Source organism: Eurypyga helias, unplaced genomic scaffold (assembly GCF_000690775.1).
Source record: "Eurypyga helias isolate BGI_N326 unplaced genomic scaffold, ASM69077v1 scaffold23160, whole genome shotgun sequence".
Lineage (NCBI taxonomy): Eukaryota > Metazoa > Chordata > Aves > Eurypygiformes > Eurypygidae > Eurypyga > Eurypyga helias.
In genome coordinates, this window is record NW_010224077.1 from 1 (window position 1) to 13251 (window position 13251).

Below are 13251 nucleotides of genomic sequence, written 5' to 3' on the forward strand. Positions count from 1 at the left end.
CCGCGCTGCTCGGCGTCCGCAATGGCTGCCTGCAGACTGGCGCACTGCGAGAAGCAGGGAAAGGTCTGGTGACTGCTTAGTGGGTTTGGACCCCGATTTTCAGGCATCCTTGTAAGGGTACAGCAAGGTAGTGGAGATGGAGGTGCCCCCATGTTTGGAGGGGTCCTGTGCACCATACCTGTTTCTTTACACTATCAATTTCCGAGTGGAGCCGCTGAATCGTGCGGTTCATCTCCGAGATCTCCATCTTGGTGTTGTGGAGGTCGTCCCCGTGCCGGCCAGCCGTGAGCTGCAGCTCCTCATACTGAGATGGGCAGGGAGATGAGACACCAGGGCACAGTCAGATCAGGCAGGAGCTTGAATTCATTGGTGGAGACTGGCCCTGCTTTGGCGCTCTCTTAACCAGTTCTTCTGTCTCTTTCTCTACTGAATCCACCGTCTTCCTCATGAGCTTTAGCATATTTCCTTCCTCCCTCTATCTCCTTAAGCCTCTCTATCTACTGTCGCCAAAGTGGCATTTTCACATGTCCAAGAAATGAAATTAAATCCTACCTAAATCAAATTGCTTTTACACCCTGTCCTCTCTGCTTGTGCTCTCCAGTATAAAACAGCCTTTCAGCAATGCTAAACAAATATTTTCCCATCTCACCTGGTTAATTTTCACATCCTCACCTTGCTCTGGTACCAGGACTCAGCCTCTGCCCGGCTCCGGTTGGCGATATCCTCGTACTGCGCTTTGACCTCTGCGATGCTGCTGTCCAGGTCCAGGCTGCGGTTGTTGTCCATGGACAGGACCACGGAGGTGTCGGAGATCTGGGACTGCATCTGAGACAGCTCCTGTAAGGCAAACAAATTCGTTTCCAGTCCCAAATATTCACTGTTGTGCTTGTCCAGGGACCATGTGCGGTAGAGGGGTAGGAATGGGGAGGGGCTGCAGCCCTGACCCACACTCTCAGGCTGGTTCGAGTCGGTTGGTACCAGGAGAATGGGGAAATAGCAGAAACTGGGAAATTTGGGAGATTCTTACTGCTTCGTAGACAGCTCGCAGGAAGTTAACCTCATCTGTCAGTGCATCCACCTTGGTCCCCAGGTCCACCTTGTTCACGTAGGCAGCATCTGCATCCTGGAACCGTGACAACAGAGGTAGTGAGCCAAACCGTGCCTGTCTGCGTCCTTGTACAAGGACCAGTTGTCATTTAATTTGAACCTTTGGAGACCAACCAGAACTGAAGACTTTCTTGACCTCTGTGCCTTTGCACAGGGCCAAGAGTGAATCAGTTTCTTTCCTCCACCTTTTTTGGAAGGGAGGGAAGGATGATATTCATAGATGTAAGCAGTTTTTGACCTGTCAGAAGCCACTAAATTTCCCTTTTTTCTGCCAGTGCACAGGCAGATATTTTGGACAATGCTTGAAATAGTGGAAGTTTCTTATTGTGTCTCCTGCAGGCGGGACCAGGGGAGCTGTGGAGGGTGGGAGTGGGTACAGAAGTGGCAGAGCATCTGATGGAGTGGCTACAAGGAATGGATGACCAAGACCTGATCTGGTACCTGGGGGACCAGGACTCACCTGAATTTTGGATGAGGGTCCTGAAACAAGAGCGAGCTCTTGCCAAGGACTGACACAGTGGCACAACTGGGTGTTTCTGCTTCAGGGAGGAATGACTACAGGTTTGCTAAGTGCTTTGCCCAGCTTGGCACTGCTGGATAAAAAGGGTTATTTGCATTCAAATGCGTTTTGCCTTTAAAAAGTGTGTCCCTTCTTTGTTGTTGGTGCCTCACCTTCTTGAGCAAAACAAAGTCATTCTCCGCAGTTGTGCGCTTGTTGATCTCCTCTTCATACCTGTTGGGAAGGGGACATGAACATCCCTTTACAGCTTCCGTACTGCAACCTGCCCTCTCCTCCATGGGCCTATGGAAACCCCTTCTCCACACATTCATTGCAGAGTGCTTGTGGAGATACAAAGAGCCTGTTCCCAGGGGGCATTGACCACCAATGCCTGTGGTTTTGGTGGGAACAACAAAAATGGGTACCTAATGTTGCTATGTCCTTGCTGTGTCGGTGCATGTATTATACGTAGCATTGTTAGATATATATATCTCACCGGTTATGATAGAAAGACAGCACCCTTGGGCTAGGTGGTGGGAGGAGGCCATCTAGAAAAGCTGGGGGCTTTCATTAAAGGCACGTTTTATCCTCCCAGAAGGTTTTGCTGTGAATGGGAGCCTTGTACTCTCTAAATTTTCTCAGGTCGGGAGGGCTGGGTGGAGCCGTGGCTGAGCTCATTGCCGCCACACCTGGGTTAGTCAGAAGAGCCGGGATCTCTGACGCCAGCTCCCGCGGTGGCTTCGGGAGGCTGGGGATGGCCTGGGAGGATGGGGATGGCCTGGGCAGGGAAAGCCAAGGTATGGAGCAGCAGCGTGCTGTCCCACTCTAGGGAAAGGATAAAACCAGCAATAGCCATGGACTGATGCCCAGCTCAGATGAAATGATTAAATGGGAGAGATGAAAGGCAGGAGTTCAAAGGAAGGAGTCCATGCAGCTAATAAAATGTTAGCCTTTCATGACCCTTTCATGGGAGAAGGTTTCTTTACATCAAGAATATCCAATCCTTAAAATAATTTCCATTAAGCAAAGTCCCAGCCTATGTATAGATTTGTGGGTCTCTAAGCTCTTAGCCACGTAGAAGAGGAAAACTAATTTGGCATATGTTTAATTTCTAATTGCCGTATGGATTAGTATTTGACTCAGAAGAGCAAAGCATTAGGAAAAATACTTTGGAATCCGTGAAGTTTAAAATCAATGAAGACAAGTAGAACAAATTCCTAGGAAACAGGGACAGAAGCAGTGATGTCCTTTTTGCAGGTGTGTAGGCACTGTTGCCACGATGCAAGATGATGGTCCCAGCCCAGCAATGTGTGTGTTGTAATTGAGCTTTTGCCCAGAGCTTTTGCCTGGTTTGAAGCCAGAAGGAATTTTTGCCACTTTAATACTTTGCCTGCATCTGACAAAGTCTGAACCTCTCCTGTGGTGTGACCTTTGGTTGCCAAGGGATTTCTTGTCTGAAGCCAGGGTGCACCCGAAAGTCTTTTCTCAGCTGAGCAATCTCTGTTGCTGCTGTGCTGCTCCAGGCTCTGCTAATGTTAGACATTGCTGTTCAAAATTTAAAACTGCTTTCGCCACAGCCCTGTGATGAGAACAGGAGGGGGACACTCTCTCACCCACTTATTTAATACCAGCGTTGTGCTTACAGCCGGGATTCATCTCAAGCCAGGTGCCTGGAATCTGGCTGTTTTGGCTAAACTCTGCTCTTTGAGGATTTTGCTGTAGCTGATGGAGAAAGATACTTATCTCCGGGATGTCATTTGTCCCATCCTAAAATGAATGAAGGACATCTGGGTGGCTGATTTGTAGCAGACCCTGAGGTCGCACATGGCCAAAATGACACAAGACAATTTTTTCCTGTTATACATGTCTTTTCTGAAGGCACTATAAAGAAGTCTCAAAGTAGACCATGGGTGATGATTTCTCTTCCCCAAGGCAGTCCTTTCTGTTCCAATGCTACTTTTGGGCTAGAGGCACTGTTGGTAAAGGTGGCAGAAAGTGTCAGACACTTGATCTCCCAAGAAAGGGAGAGCAGAGGGTTTTTTGGCAGAATGCGCGTGTCCTTATTTTGAATTGCAGCCTCCACCCAGCTCTCATCTCTGGTTTTTCTGGTTCCAGATTGACAATTTAAGCTCCTTACTTATTCACATCCATTAGGCAGTGTATCCCTCGTGGGCATGGTAGCAGACACTAACGATAGATGTTTTTCCAAAGTGCAAGGAGTGCACACCTCCTCCTCACAGCCTAAAGAGTTAATGAGCTGACCTGAAACCCCTGCCCAAGATTTCAGTGACTTTCCGTGGGGTGGAAGCTAACTCCTGACTTTTGGAAGTGCTAAAACAACACATTGATATTACGGGACATTATAACAACTTAAAAAAGAAAAGAAAAACATTTAAGCACACACTTAAAATTACTATTTCCTTTTAGACAGTTTTCCTCTCCTGGAAAGGAACCCACATCGGTAAGGAACGTGAGTGTTCAGAGTGCTCGGTAGTTTGGTTAAGATTCAGGTTTCATCCTGCTCCATATTAAAATGACTATGTGGGAGCTTGAAACCATTTGGAAAGCTGAAGCTCCGGACAAAGCTTGTGAGAAGCCGGTCCCGAACTCCTGTGGAATTCTAACCATCTGAGCCTTTTGCAACATTTACAAAGTCCACCCGTCACTGCAAAATGTTGCATATGTCGTGCAACGGGTCGAGTGCTACTGCTGACATTTGTGCAGCAGCTAAAGTGAGGGGAAGGGAGTCCCTTTAGTCGATGCTGAGGTCTCACGGTTTTGGGGCTGTTTTGAGTCTTTTAACTCATTCAGGAAGGAGATAGAGTGAAGAAAACGTGGACAGGTTTCTTTCTGTGTGTGTTGCTTACCTGATCTTGAAGTCTTCAACAGCATCCTGCATAGCCTTCAGCTCTGAGCTGAGCCGCAGCCTGTCCCCTCCCAGAGCCTCGAGCTGTCTCCTCATGTTGCTGATGTACGCATCAAACATGGGTTCAAGGCGGTTTTTCACAATTTTTTGGTCTTTCAAGAGGCTCCATTTGGTCTCCAGCACTTTATTTTGTTGCTCCAGGAACCGCACCTGAAACCCATCAGAAAAACTTAAATCCTTTGGGATCATCGACTCAAAGCCTGCCTCACTTTTCATGAGATGGGGCTTTAATGTGATGGGTTTTTTTGGTTTTCCTTTAGGTAATTTAAAGTGAGCTTTAGATGGGCATGCCATCAAAAGATCGTTGGTAGGAAGACTTGGATACCAGCAGCAATATTCAACTGCAAAGAAACCTGGAAAACCAATTTGTGCCCTGTCCAGACTGTCCCTAGATCTCTGGCAAAAGGAGTCTGGGTGTGGAGGCAACAAGCTGACCAAACCCCTTAACTCTGTGTGTTTAAGGATTTAGAAGTAAATTTACAATGTTGAGAGCAATCCTGATCCTACTCTAGAGGCAGTGACGAACATGCCAGGCTAGATAAAGTGGAATGTGTTTTACCTTGTCGATGAAGGAGGCAAATTTGTTGTTGAGGGATTTGATCTGGTCCTTCTCCTCCTGCCGCACTCTTTGCATGTTGGGGTCAATCTCCAAGTTAAGAGGTACCAAGAGGTGTTGGTTGACCATGACCTCTTGAATACCTCCAGGGCCACATCCTCCTCCGAACCCAAACCCAGCTCCACCAATTCTGTATGCCAACCCGCCGTGACCTGACCCATAACTGTATCCCGGTCTAGCAGAATACCCTCCGCTCATGGAAATCCTCTTGCTGGCCCCTAGATTGTGAAGGCTCCTGCTGCCAAAACCACTGCTGATCCGTCCCACGCCTCCACCACTGCCGCGGGACATGGACATGGAGCTGAAGCTGCTTCGGTTGACGGCCATAACACTACTGAAACTCATGATGAGTCCTCCTGACCTAATGCTGCCTGACTTCTGTGCGGTTGTCCATCGGTGGCGAGAGCAGAGGACAATGAGGTGAGATGGCAGGTGAGTAGAAATCTTTGGGAGCTTGGATCAGGAGTCCCCTTTTTATCCTTTCCGAGTGCTGGGCTTGTTCGCAGAGGACCGCAGCTCAGCTGACTGAGCTAATCCGTTCGGTATGCTGGCACGTGGCCACCTTTCCCAACCCGTTAATCACCAGACTCGCTAATGCAATGGGCTGTCGACCTTCAGGCTCATAAAACTAACCAGATTTTCTAACCTGTGTTCTTCAGAGTGGGGATTACCGGTGGGAAAAAAAAAAGAACATCCAGAATTTCCATCTGGGCTTGGTTAATGGCGTCAGTGCCCATTTAGTTTAAAGCTGATGGGACTGAAGTTGCCACAAAAGGGAATCTAGAGATGTTGAAAATGCCAGTTTGATGTGCTTTGCTAAAGAATCATAGAATCATAGAATGGTTAGGGTTGGAAGGGACCTTAAAGATCACCTAGTTCCAACCCCCCTCCCATGGGCAGGGACACCTTGCACTAGACCAGGTTACTCAAAGCCACATCCAGCCCAGCCTTGAAGACATCCACATTTTTCTTTAGCAAAGCTAAATAGACTTTGCTTCCTGATTGCCGTAGGGTAGGAGCAACCTGTCCTGATCTAGGCAAGAATTTAGTCATGGTCTGCACTCGTCAGCTTTGCAGGCAACACATCATCTGCACAGAGGAACTTTTGGTAAAGATGATAATTTGGGAGTCACCTCTGCCTTTCTGTTGGCTGTGAAGGGAGCCTGGATGCTTTGCTTAGCCAAAATGCTGAATGATGGGATAGCTAAAGGTCCATGGTCTCCCAAAGAGAAAACAGCCTGACTTGTAACAGTCCAGGTCATCAGATGGCTGTTGGATGCTGGACAGTGTTGAAATAACAAACCAAACACCATTTCTGATGGTGTCAGTGGAAATATGGTCCAGAGACGCCAGAGAAAGATGGTCAGGTGTTGAAGAGGATGAGCCGTTTCCTTTCCAGCAGCGTGTTACTGTGCTTATATCTAGAAGGTTGACAAAAAGCAGGGGGTTATTTTGTCACCTTCTCTTTAAAGTAGGAGTCAGTGTGCACTTAAGGTGGGTCACATTTACCTCTAGTGCTTTAGTCCCTCGGCAGGGTTGTGTCAGACTGAACCAGCACAATCATCTGCTCTGGGAATCTCAGCACAGGTTTTGGTTTTTTTTTTTTTTTGGTCTTAAGATGAGCTTTGGTGTTTTTGTAGTTTGTGTCTTGTTACTGCTGTTCAGGACATCAGAAAAGGGGAACTAAACCTTCTTTAGCCTCAGTGTCCTTAACTATCTCACAGCAATGTCTGGGGACATTATTCTTCCCAAAGAGGGTGAGTTTGGAGGTTTAATGGATCTTTTCCATGTCTAATTATGGTAATGGCAGTGACGGCATTTTATTAGCCCCTGCAGCTAGTGCATGTCCAGAACAGCATGAGCTGATGTACTTCCTTTCTTGGGAAAAAACTAGATTTATATCCTTACATGACTAATCACATAAAAACTTGAAAGATTATCAGGGTTTGGGTGTGATCAAGGTGGCATGAAAATGCTGCGATGCCATAAGGTATAAATTGAGATAGAAGGACATTTTTTCTAGTGCCTTCTAGGAAGACTAGTATTTTCTCCTCTTGGGGAAGATACTGACACTAAAAGACTTTGCTCACACAGTTGGGAATGAAACATCCAACTGTTCTGCTGTTGGATATAAGAGGTGGAGTTGCAGTGAGTGCAGAGAACGGAAAGGTCTCAACTCTTGTGCACATGACTTTTGTTTACCTGCAGCTCTTTTCTGCTTCATCAACCACTCTTTTTCCCAAGGTCCTATAAAGTAATTGGAATTAAAAAGGAGGATGCGACATAATTAATTCCACGAGCCTTTTATTAGACAAACACAGGAAAATGAGGATTTCAGGGAGTCAAACAAACAGGAGCATGGCATGTTTTATATAAATAAGGACAGATAGCTTTGACTTCCAAATTTTTTGCAAGTAACAAGGTAAGGGTTGCACACAATACGAGAGGAAACTCGGCACACATTAGGGAACAGTGCTGATGTCTGACTTTAATAGCATCTCTTGGTTGAAGAGGTGGTGGAGACGTGCTTCAGGCTGGAACTGTTTCCACTGATGACACATGACCCCGCGATGCCGTGTCCACTTCCAGAGCTGAAGCCCATTCCTCCAGCACAGACCCCACTGCCAACACCACTGCTGCCTCCGAAGCTGAGACAGTTTCCACTTCCATATCCACTTCCTACAGCGGTTCTGGTCACAGCTGCAAAAGGAAAACAGCCTCTTTAGAGACATCCACAAACAGTGGGCTCCGAGTGGCGGGGAGACAAATGTTAAAGTTGCCAAACTATCTTTAAAAGTTACTTACAGATGTTCACTGCACCGGCGCCTTCTCCAGAGAGCCTGTTAGGGAGCAAAATGAGCCAGTAAGAATTCAGGGGGAACCCATGAACAGGAACTGGTTGAAAGGCAGGAGGATTTCTTTGAAATATTTTTGGTGAAAGTTTGTGCAAAAGGCTACCATCCTCCCAAATAGCTCATCTTCATGGTCTTGCCTTTAAACAGGTTTCAGGTCTTCTGGATGTGGGAAGTCTAAACCTGACAAGGGTCTGTGACTCCACAGCACCTCTGGAAATTGGGATATAAACTTGCACCCACCTGCTCTCCTCTCCCTCCAGCAGCTTCCTGTAGGTCGCGATCTCAATGTCCAGGGCCAGCTTGACGTTCATGAGCTCCTGGTACTCGCGGACCTGCCGAGCAAGGTCTGCCTTGGCTTTCTGCAGGGCTGTCTCCAGCTCGGCCAGCTTTGCCCTGGCATCCTTGATGGCCATCTCCCCACGCTGCTCGGCGTCCGCAATGGCTGTCTGCAAACTGGCGCACTGTGGAGGAAAAACTGTTATCTAGAGCACGGGCCAGGTCTTTGTACCCTGAGGTCATGATGCCTGGTCCAGATGCAGAAGATGTTACCATCTGTAGGTGGTATCTCAAGAATCATTGAATTTATTCTGAGCCAGGTCACACTCTGGAGTTAATCAAACTCCACACCTATTAACAACTCTTAGGTTTCTAATATTGCATTAAGTTACTCTTAGTAATGTTAGTGCAAAGAGATAAATACTGTCATTCATTCCTGATCCAGCAGAACTCCTGAGATACATTTATTCCCTGGAGTTGGCTGGACAACCAAGAGGTCAGGCCACAGCAAGAGTTAAGTCTTATGCATTTACACTGCCCTTTACCTGTTTCTTCACGCTGTCGATTTCTGACCGCAGCCGCTGGACGTGGCGGTTGAGCTCGGAGATCTCCTGCTTGGTGGTACGGAGGTCGTCCCCATGCCTGCCTGCCGTAGCCTGCAGCTCTTCGTACTGTCACGGAGAGAGGGACAACCAACCAAGGTAAAATCCATTGGGTTTAGAGCCAAGCAGAACATGGATGTGTGTGTTTGCACTCAGAAGTGTGTGTATGTTCTCAGTCCTAAATTAGCACTTCCAAACTTTATAGAATTACTAAATCTGAAGATATCCTGTGTTACAAAAATCACAGTGGGACCCACCTCCCCGTGGGGATTTGGGGGAGGGAGCATGGGTTTCCCACTGCAGAAGCTCTCCTAACCACTCACCCTGGACTGGTACCAAGATTCAGCCTCTGCCCGGCTCCGGTTGGCGATGTCCTCATACTGCGCTTTGACCTCTGCGATGATGCTGTCCATGTCCAGGCTGCGGTTGTTGTCCATGGTCAGGATGACCGAGGTGTCGGAGATCTGGGTCTGCATCTGAGACAGCTCCTACAAAAGCACCGGGCATTTCAGTGAGTCGCAGGTGTTGCTCAGAGGGAGGAAACCCCCTAAATTAGAAGGTGGACAAAGTGGACAAAGTCATTTTATCAAGACAGTTTCAGGCAGGGTTAAGATAGCAGGCGAAATGGAAAAAGTATTGAATTATTTAGTGCAACAGAGTGGCAAAAATTGAGTCCTGAGCCTCTGAAATGGGAAAGGAAAGCAAGGACGCTGGAAACTGGGAGAAGGATGTAAACGCTGGTGCTTACAGCTTCATAGAGGGCTCTGAGGAAATCTATCTCCTCCATAAGGGAGTCCAGCCTGGCTTGCAGTTCTGTCTTGTTCATGTATGCAGCGTCCACCTCCTAGGAGAAGAAACACATCACAAAAATGAAGTTGTTTTCGGAGAAGCAGAGGAAAAGCTGGAGAACATGTTTCTTGCTATGCTCGTGCGGCTGGGAGGCACCACGTGCGTGCACCCACCTTCTTCAGGATCACAAATTCGTTCTCGACAGCTGTGTGCTTGTTGATCTCCTCTTCATATCTGTGGGATGGAAAGGGAGGGTTGCTCTAGGTTTGGACAAACATTATTTCATATTTTCAGGACCAGCCTCTTTTTTTTTTTTTTTTTGGTATGTATGCATGCAGTTTTGTACCTTTGTCTCTTAGCCCTCTAAGCTTCTGGGGGTGAATTTCAGCCCTGGGGAAGTAAGGCTGAATGTCTTGTATCAAACTTAACCTGGGCCTTACTCAGAAGATTATATCAGCCAAAACATATGCTTCTCTCATTTGACTGCACACCTGCAAGACAGCTAGTGCCTGTCGCAGCCCCCCTGCTCGCCTGTCACAGCCCCCAGATGGATAGACTTACTTGTTCTTGAAGTCCTCAGCAAGGCCTTGCACCTTGCTCAGCTCCCCTCCCAAGTTCTCCTTGTCTGTCAGCAAGCTGTTCAGCTGTCTCCTGAGATTGTTGATGTAGGTCTCAAAGAGGGGCTTGATGTTGTTTCTGACTGTTTTGCTCCCCTGTTCTTGCAGAAGAGCCCACTTGGTCTCCAGGACCTTGTTTTGTTGTTCAAGGAATCGGACCTGGACAGAGAAAGGAGACGTTTCAGACACAGTGATTTTAGGGTGGGTTTCCTTAGAAAGGCAAGGCACAATCCTGCAAGGATTCTCTTGTTGAAAGGTGGGAGCTCTCAGTCTTTGGGGAACAACTGACAATTTATACAAGCAAGTGTTGCACATCTGATGTTAACATTCCTCCTCTCTTCGCAACTCTGCTTCCTAACAACCCGTTCGTTACCTGGTCTCATCTCAGCATTAATGTGAGGGGTGAGTGGTCTCAAAGCTGGAACCCCCTAGGTTTTATTCCCAGGCGGCTGCTGTTGGCAGTACAAGAGCAGCAGACTTGCTGATAAAGACACAGCTTGCCCTTGCTTGTGCTGCCCACTACAGAATTAACACAGCGTAACCAAGAAATCTGATGTCTCACCTTGTCAATGAAGGAGGCAAATTTATTGTTGAGGGTTTGAATCTGATCCTTCTCATCCTTACGGATACTCTGGATGCTGGGGTCAATCTCCAGGTTGAGAGGTTTCAGAAGGCTCTGGTTGACTGAGACTTCATGGATGCCCCCAGCCAGGACAGCAGGGAATCCAGGGCCACCCATGCCACCACCAAACCCGAACGCACCACCAAAACCACAGGAGATCCCAGTGCCAGGGCCAAAACTCGCAGGGCCGTAGAAGCCACCACCTCTTCCAGCTACGGAGATCCTTTTGCATCCACCAAGGCTGTAGAGGCTCCTGCTTCCAAAACCTCCAGCAAGTCTTCCATAGCCAGCAGCGGTACTGCAGCTTCCATCTTGGGGTGCAGAACGTAAGCAGAAGCTGGAGCTGCTGGCACTGGGGATGAAGGCCGAAGCAGCACTGAAGCCAGTTTTGCTCTGGTTCCTTGCAGCGCACTGGCGAGACATGGCAGCTGATGTGAGCAGGGTGAGAGCTGTAGAAAGAATAAAGCAGCAAGGAAGTGGGTGAAGGCAGAAAGGTGAAGTTGTTCTTCCCCAGGCTGGAAATGGCCCTTTTATACCCTTAGGAGCTGGGGATGGGTCTGGCGTGGTTCTCATCTTACTGATTAGCTGGGCTCGGCACACCCAGCAGCAGAGCGGATAGTGAGTTCACCATGAGCACGAGCAGCTGGGAAACACAAAGTGCAGGAGTTGTGGGTTTTTTTGGTGTCAGTCATGATCTGGCTGTCGAAATATCTGAGGCAACACAAAATACTGCCTGCTCAACTCTTTTTTGCAGCCATCCCTCTCCCACTCCCTCTTTTCACCTCTGCAGGAGATGGTTCCCCATGTTGGGTAAGGGCTCGCTCATCTCTCCTGGATTAATCAAACCCTCTGTTGCGTAAAGGCACGTTATTTCACGGTGCAGTGGTCTGAGGTCTGAGAAATCTGTTATTGCGGGGCTGTGTCTTCGTGCTGATGTGGTTTTGAGTAAACCCAAGCTGGGCATCAGCATCTCAGGCCCCGACTTGTTGGAAATTCTGGACTTTTGTTCTCATGCCCAAACAAGAGCCATTTAAACCAGAACTGATACAGAAGGGAGAAGGAAGCAATGGAGGGAAAGCCAGGGCGGTGATGGGCATTAGGGGAAGTCTTGGAACATCAGCTGTCGAAAACCAGGCGGGAAGTGAGTAGGACATGGAAGGTAATTTTATGAATGGTATTTTCAGAGCTTTTCTTTCTGCGAAAAGTGTCTATATTTCATCCTGATTCAGACTGACAACAAGTGATGAAACAGCAGAATATGAGTTTCCGTTGTCTGTGATGACACAAAACCTGAGTTGGCAATTTCCAGGGCTTCACCTTTACAGATTTTTGGGCTGTTTCCTGACTCATGGGGTGACCTGGTGTGAAGCCTGTTCCCAGGCTGCCCTCCCCACATCTCTTGTCTTCCCCTGCTCATACCTCTTACTCACAAGGAAATTCAGTGCTTGGAATCTGGGCTTACAACATTGTTCACAGACAACTCCCTTTACTCTTTTTCCACACAGCACCCAGGAAAAGCCAAATAGTGCATTTCTGTAGTGAAGGACATGGTGTCTTGACTCGTCCTGTGCATGTGTGGCAACACTGTATGCATGGGCACTTATCCTAGAGCAGGAAAGATGCTTGAAGGCCACTCCCAGTGTCTCATCCGGAGGCCCAGGGATGGATGTACTTCTCTTGGACCCTGCAGCCCTTTGGGTTTGCCAAAGCATGTCTCCTGGGGATGCCCATGCCCTAGCTGGACACTACTCAGAGGAGGTGGCAGCCCACCTGCAGAGTGTTGCTGGGAGGCCAAGGCTTTCCCAGCCATTCGGAAGACACGTGCAAGCACTGGGGTACAGGGCAGGTATTTGCAAGTGCATCTTTCAAGTGTACGCTTGTGCTTACTATTTCACATGTGGAGGCTGAGCAGTCAAGTGATTTTGACCAGAAGGTCCCAGGAGTGTAATTTGCAGATGCCCATCATCTCTTTTTGCCTTTCAGCCATGCTTTTTTTTTTTCCCCTTCTATTTTCCTCTCTATTCTAGTGTTTCTGTTACACACCCTCTCTCTATTCTTCTAGTGTTTCTGTTACACACCCTGGGATGAAGCTAAAATAATCATTCTGGGAGTGTTTCAGCTACTGTGTGTTACAACAAGCGGCAGTTTTTAAGACAGAATTGCTTCTGTGACTAAGCTACCAACTGTCTGTCCTAAGAACTCTATAAAAATAAAGTTATGGGTAGCAATTAGTAATCAGTTCCCTCTACACATTGCAAATTCAAGCCCCTGAGTGCAAGCACCATTCATTGCATTATGACTAAGGTTTTAATCTGGGCTGTGCTAGAATTAACGAGGGCTGT

At 47.8% G+C, this 13251-nt stretch overlaps 2 protein-coding genes across 2 annotated transcripts; both read right to left on the bottom strand.

Moving 5' to 3' along the window:
• Positions 1 to 6: 6 nt before the first annotated feature.
• On the bottom strand, positions 7 to 5475 carry LOC104516180 (keratin, type II cytoskeletal 6A-like; the record flags this gene model as incomplete). Its single annotated transcript, XM_010160425.1, has 7 exons — positions 5092 to 5475; positions 4474 to 4682; positions 1780 to 1840; positions 1028 to 1123; positions 673 to 837; positions 179 to 304; positions 7 to 44 (listed from the first exon to the last, which is right to left on the bottom strand). Coding segments are annotated over exons 1-7 (1079 nt in total), but the record flags the coding sequence as incomplete, so codon positions are not given.
• A 2161-nt stretch (positions 5476 to 7636) lies between these two features.
• LOC104516163 (keratin, type II cytoskeletal 6A-like) lies at positions 7637 to 11332 on the bottom strand. The gene is made up of 9 exons (XM_010160401.1): positions 10850 to 11332; positions 10232 to 10446; positions 9844 to 9904; positions 9630 to 9725; positions 9205 to 9369; positions 8825 to 8950; positions 8244 to 8464; positions 7954 to 7988; positions 7637 to 7848 (listed from the first exon to the last, which is right to left on the bottom strand). Exons 1-9 carry the CDS (start codon positions 11330 to 11332, stop codon positions 7637 to 7639), a joined length of 1614 nt encoding a protein of 537 aa, XP_010158703.1.
• Between the last annotated feature and the right edge of the window lie 1919 nt (positions 11333 to 13251).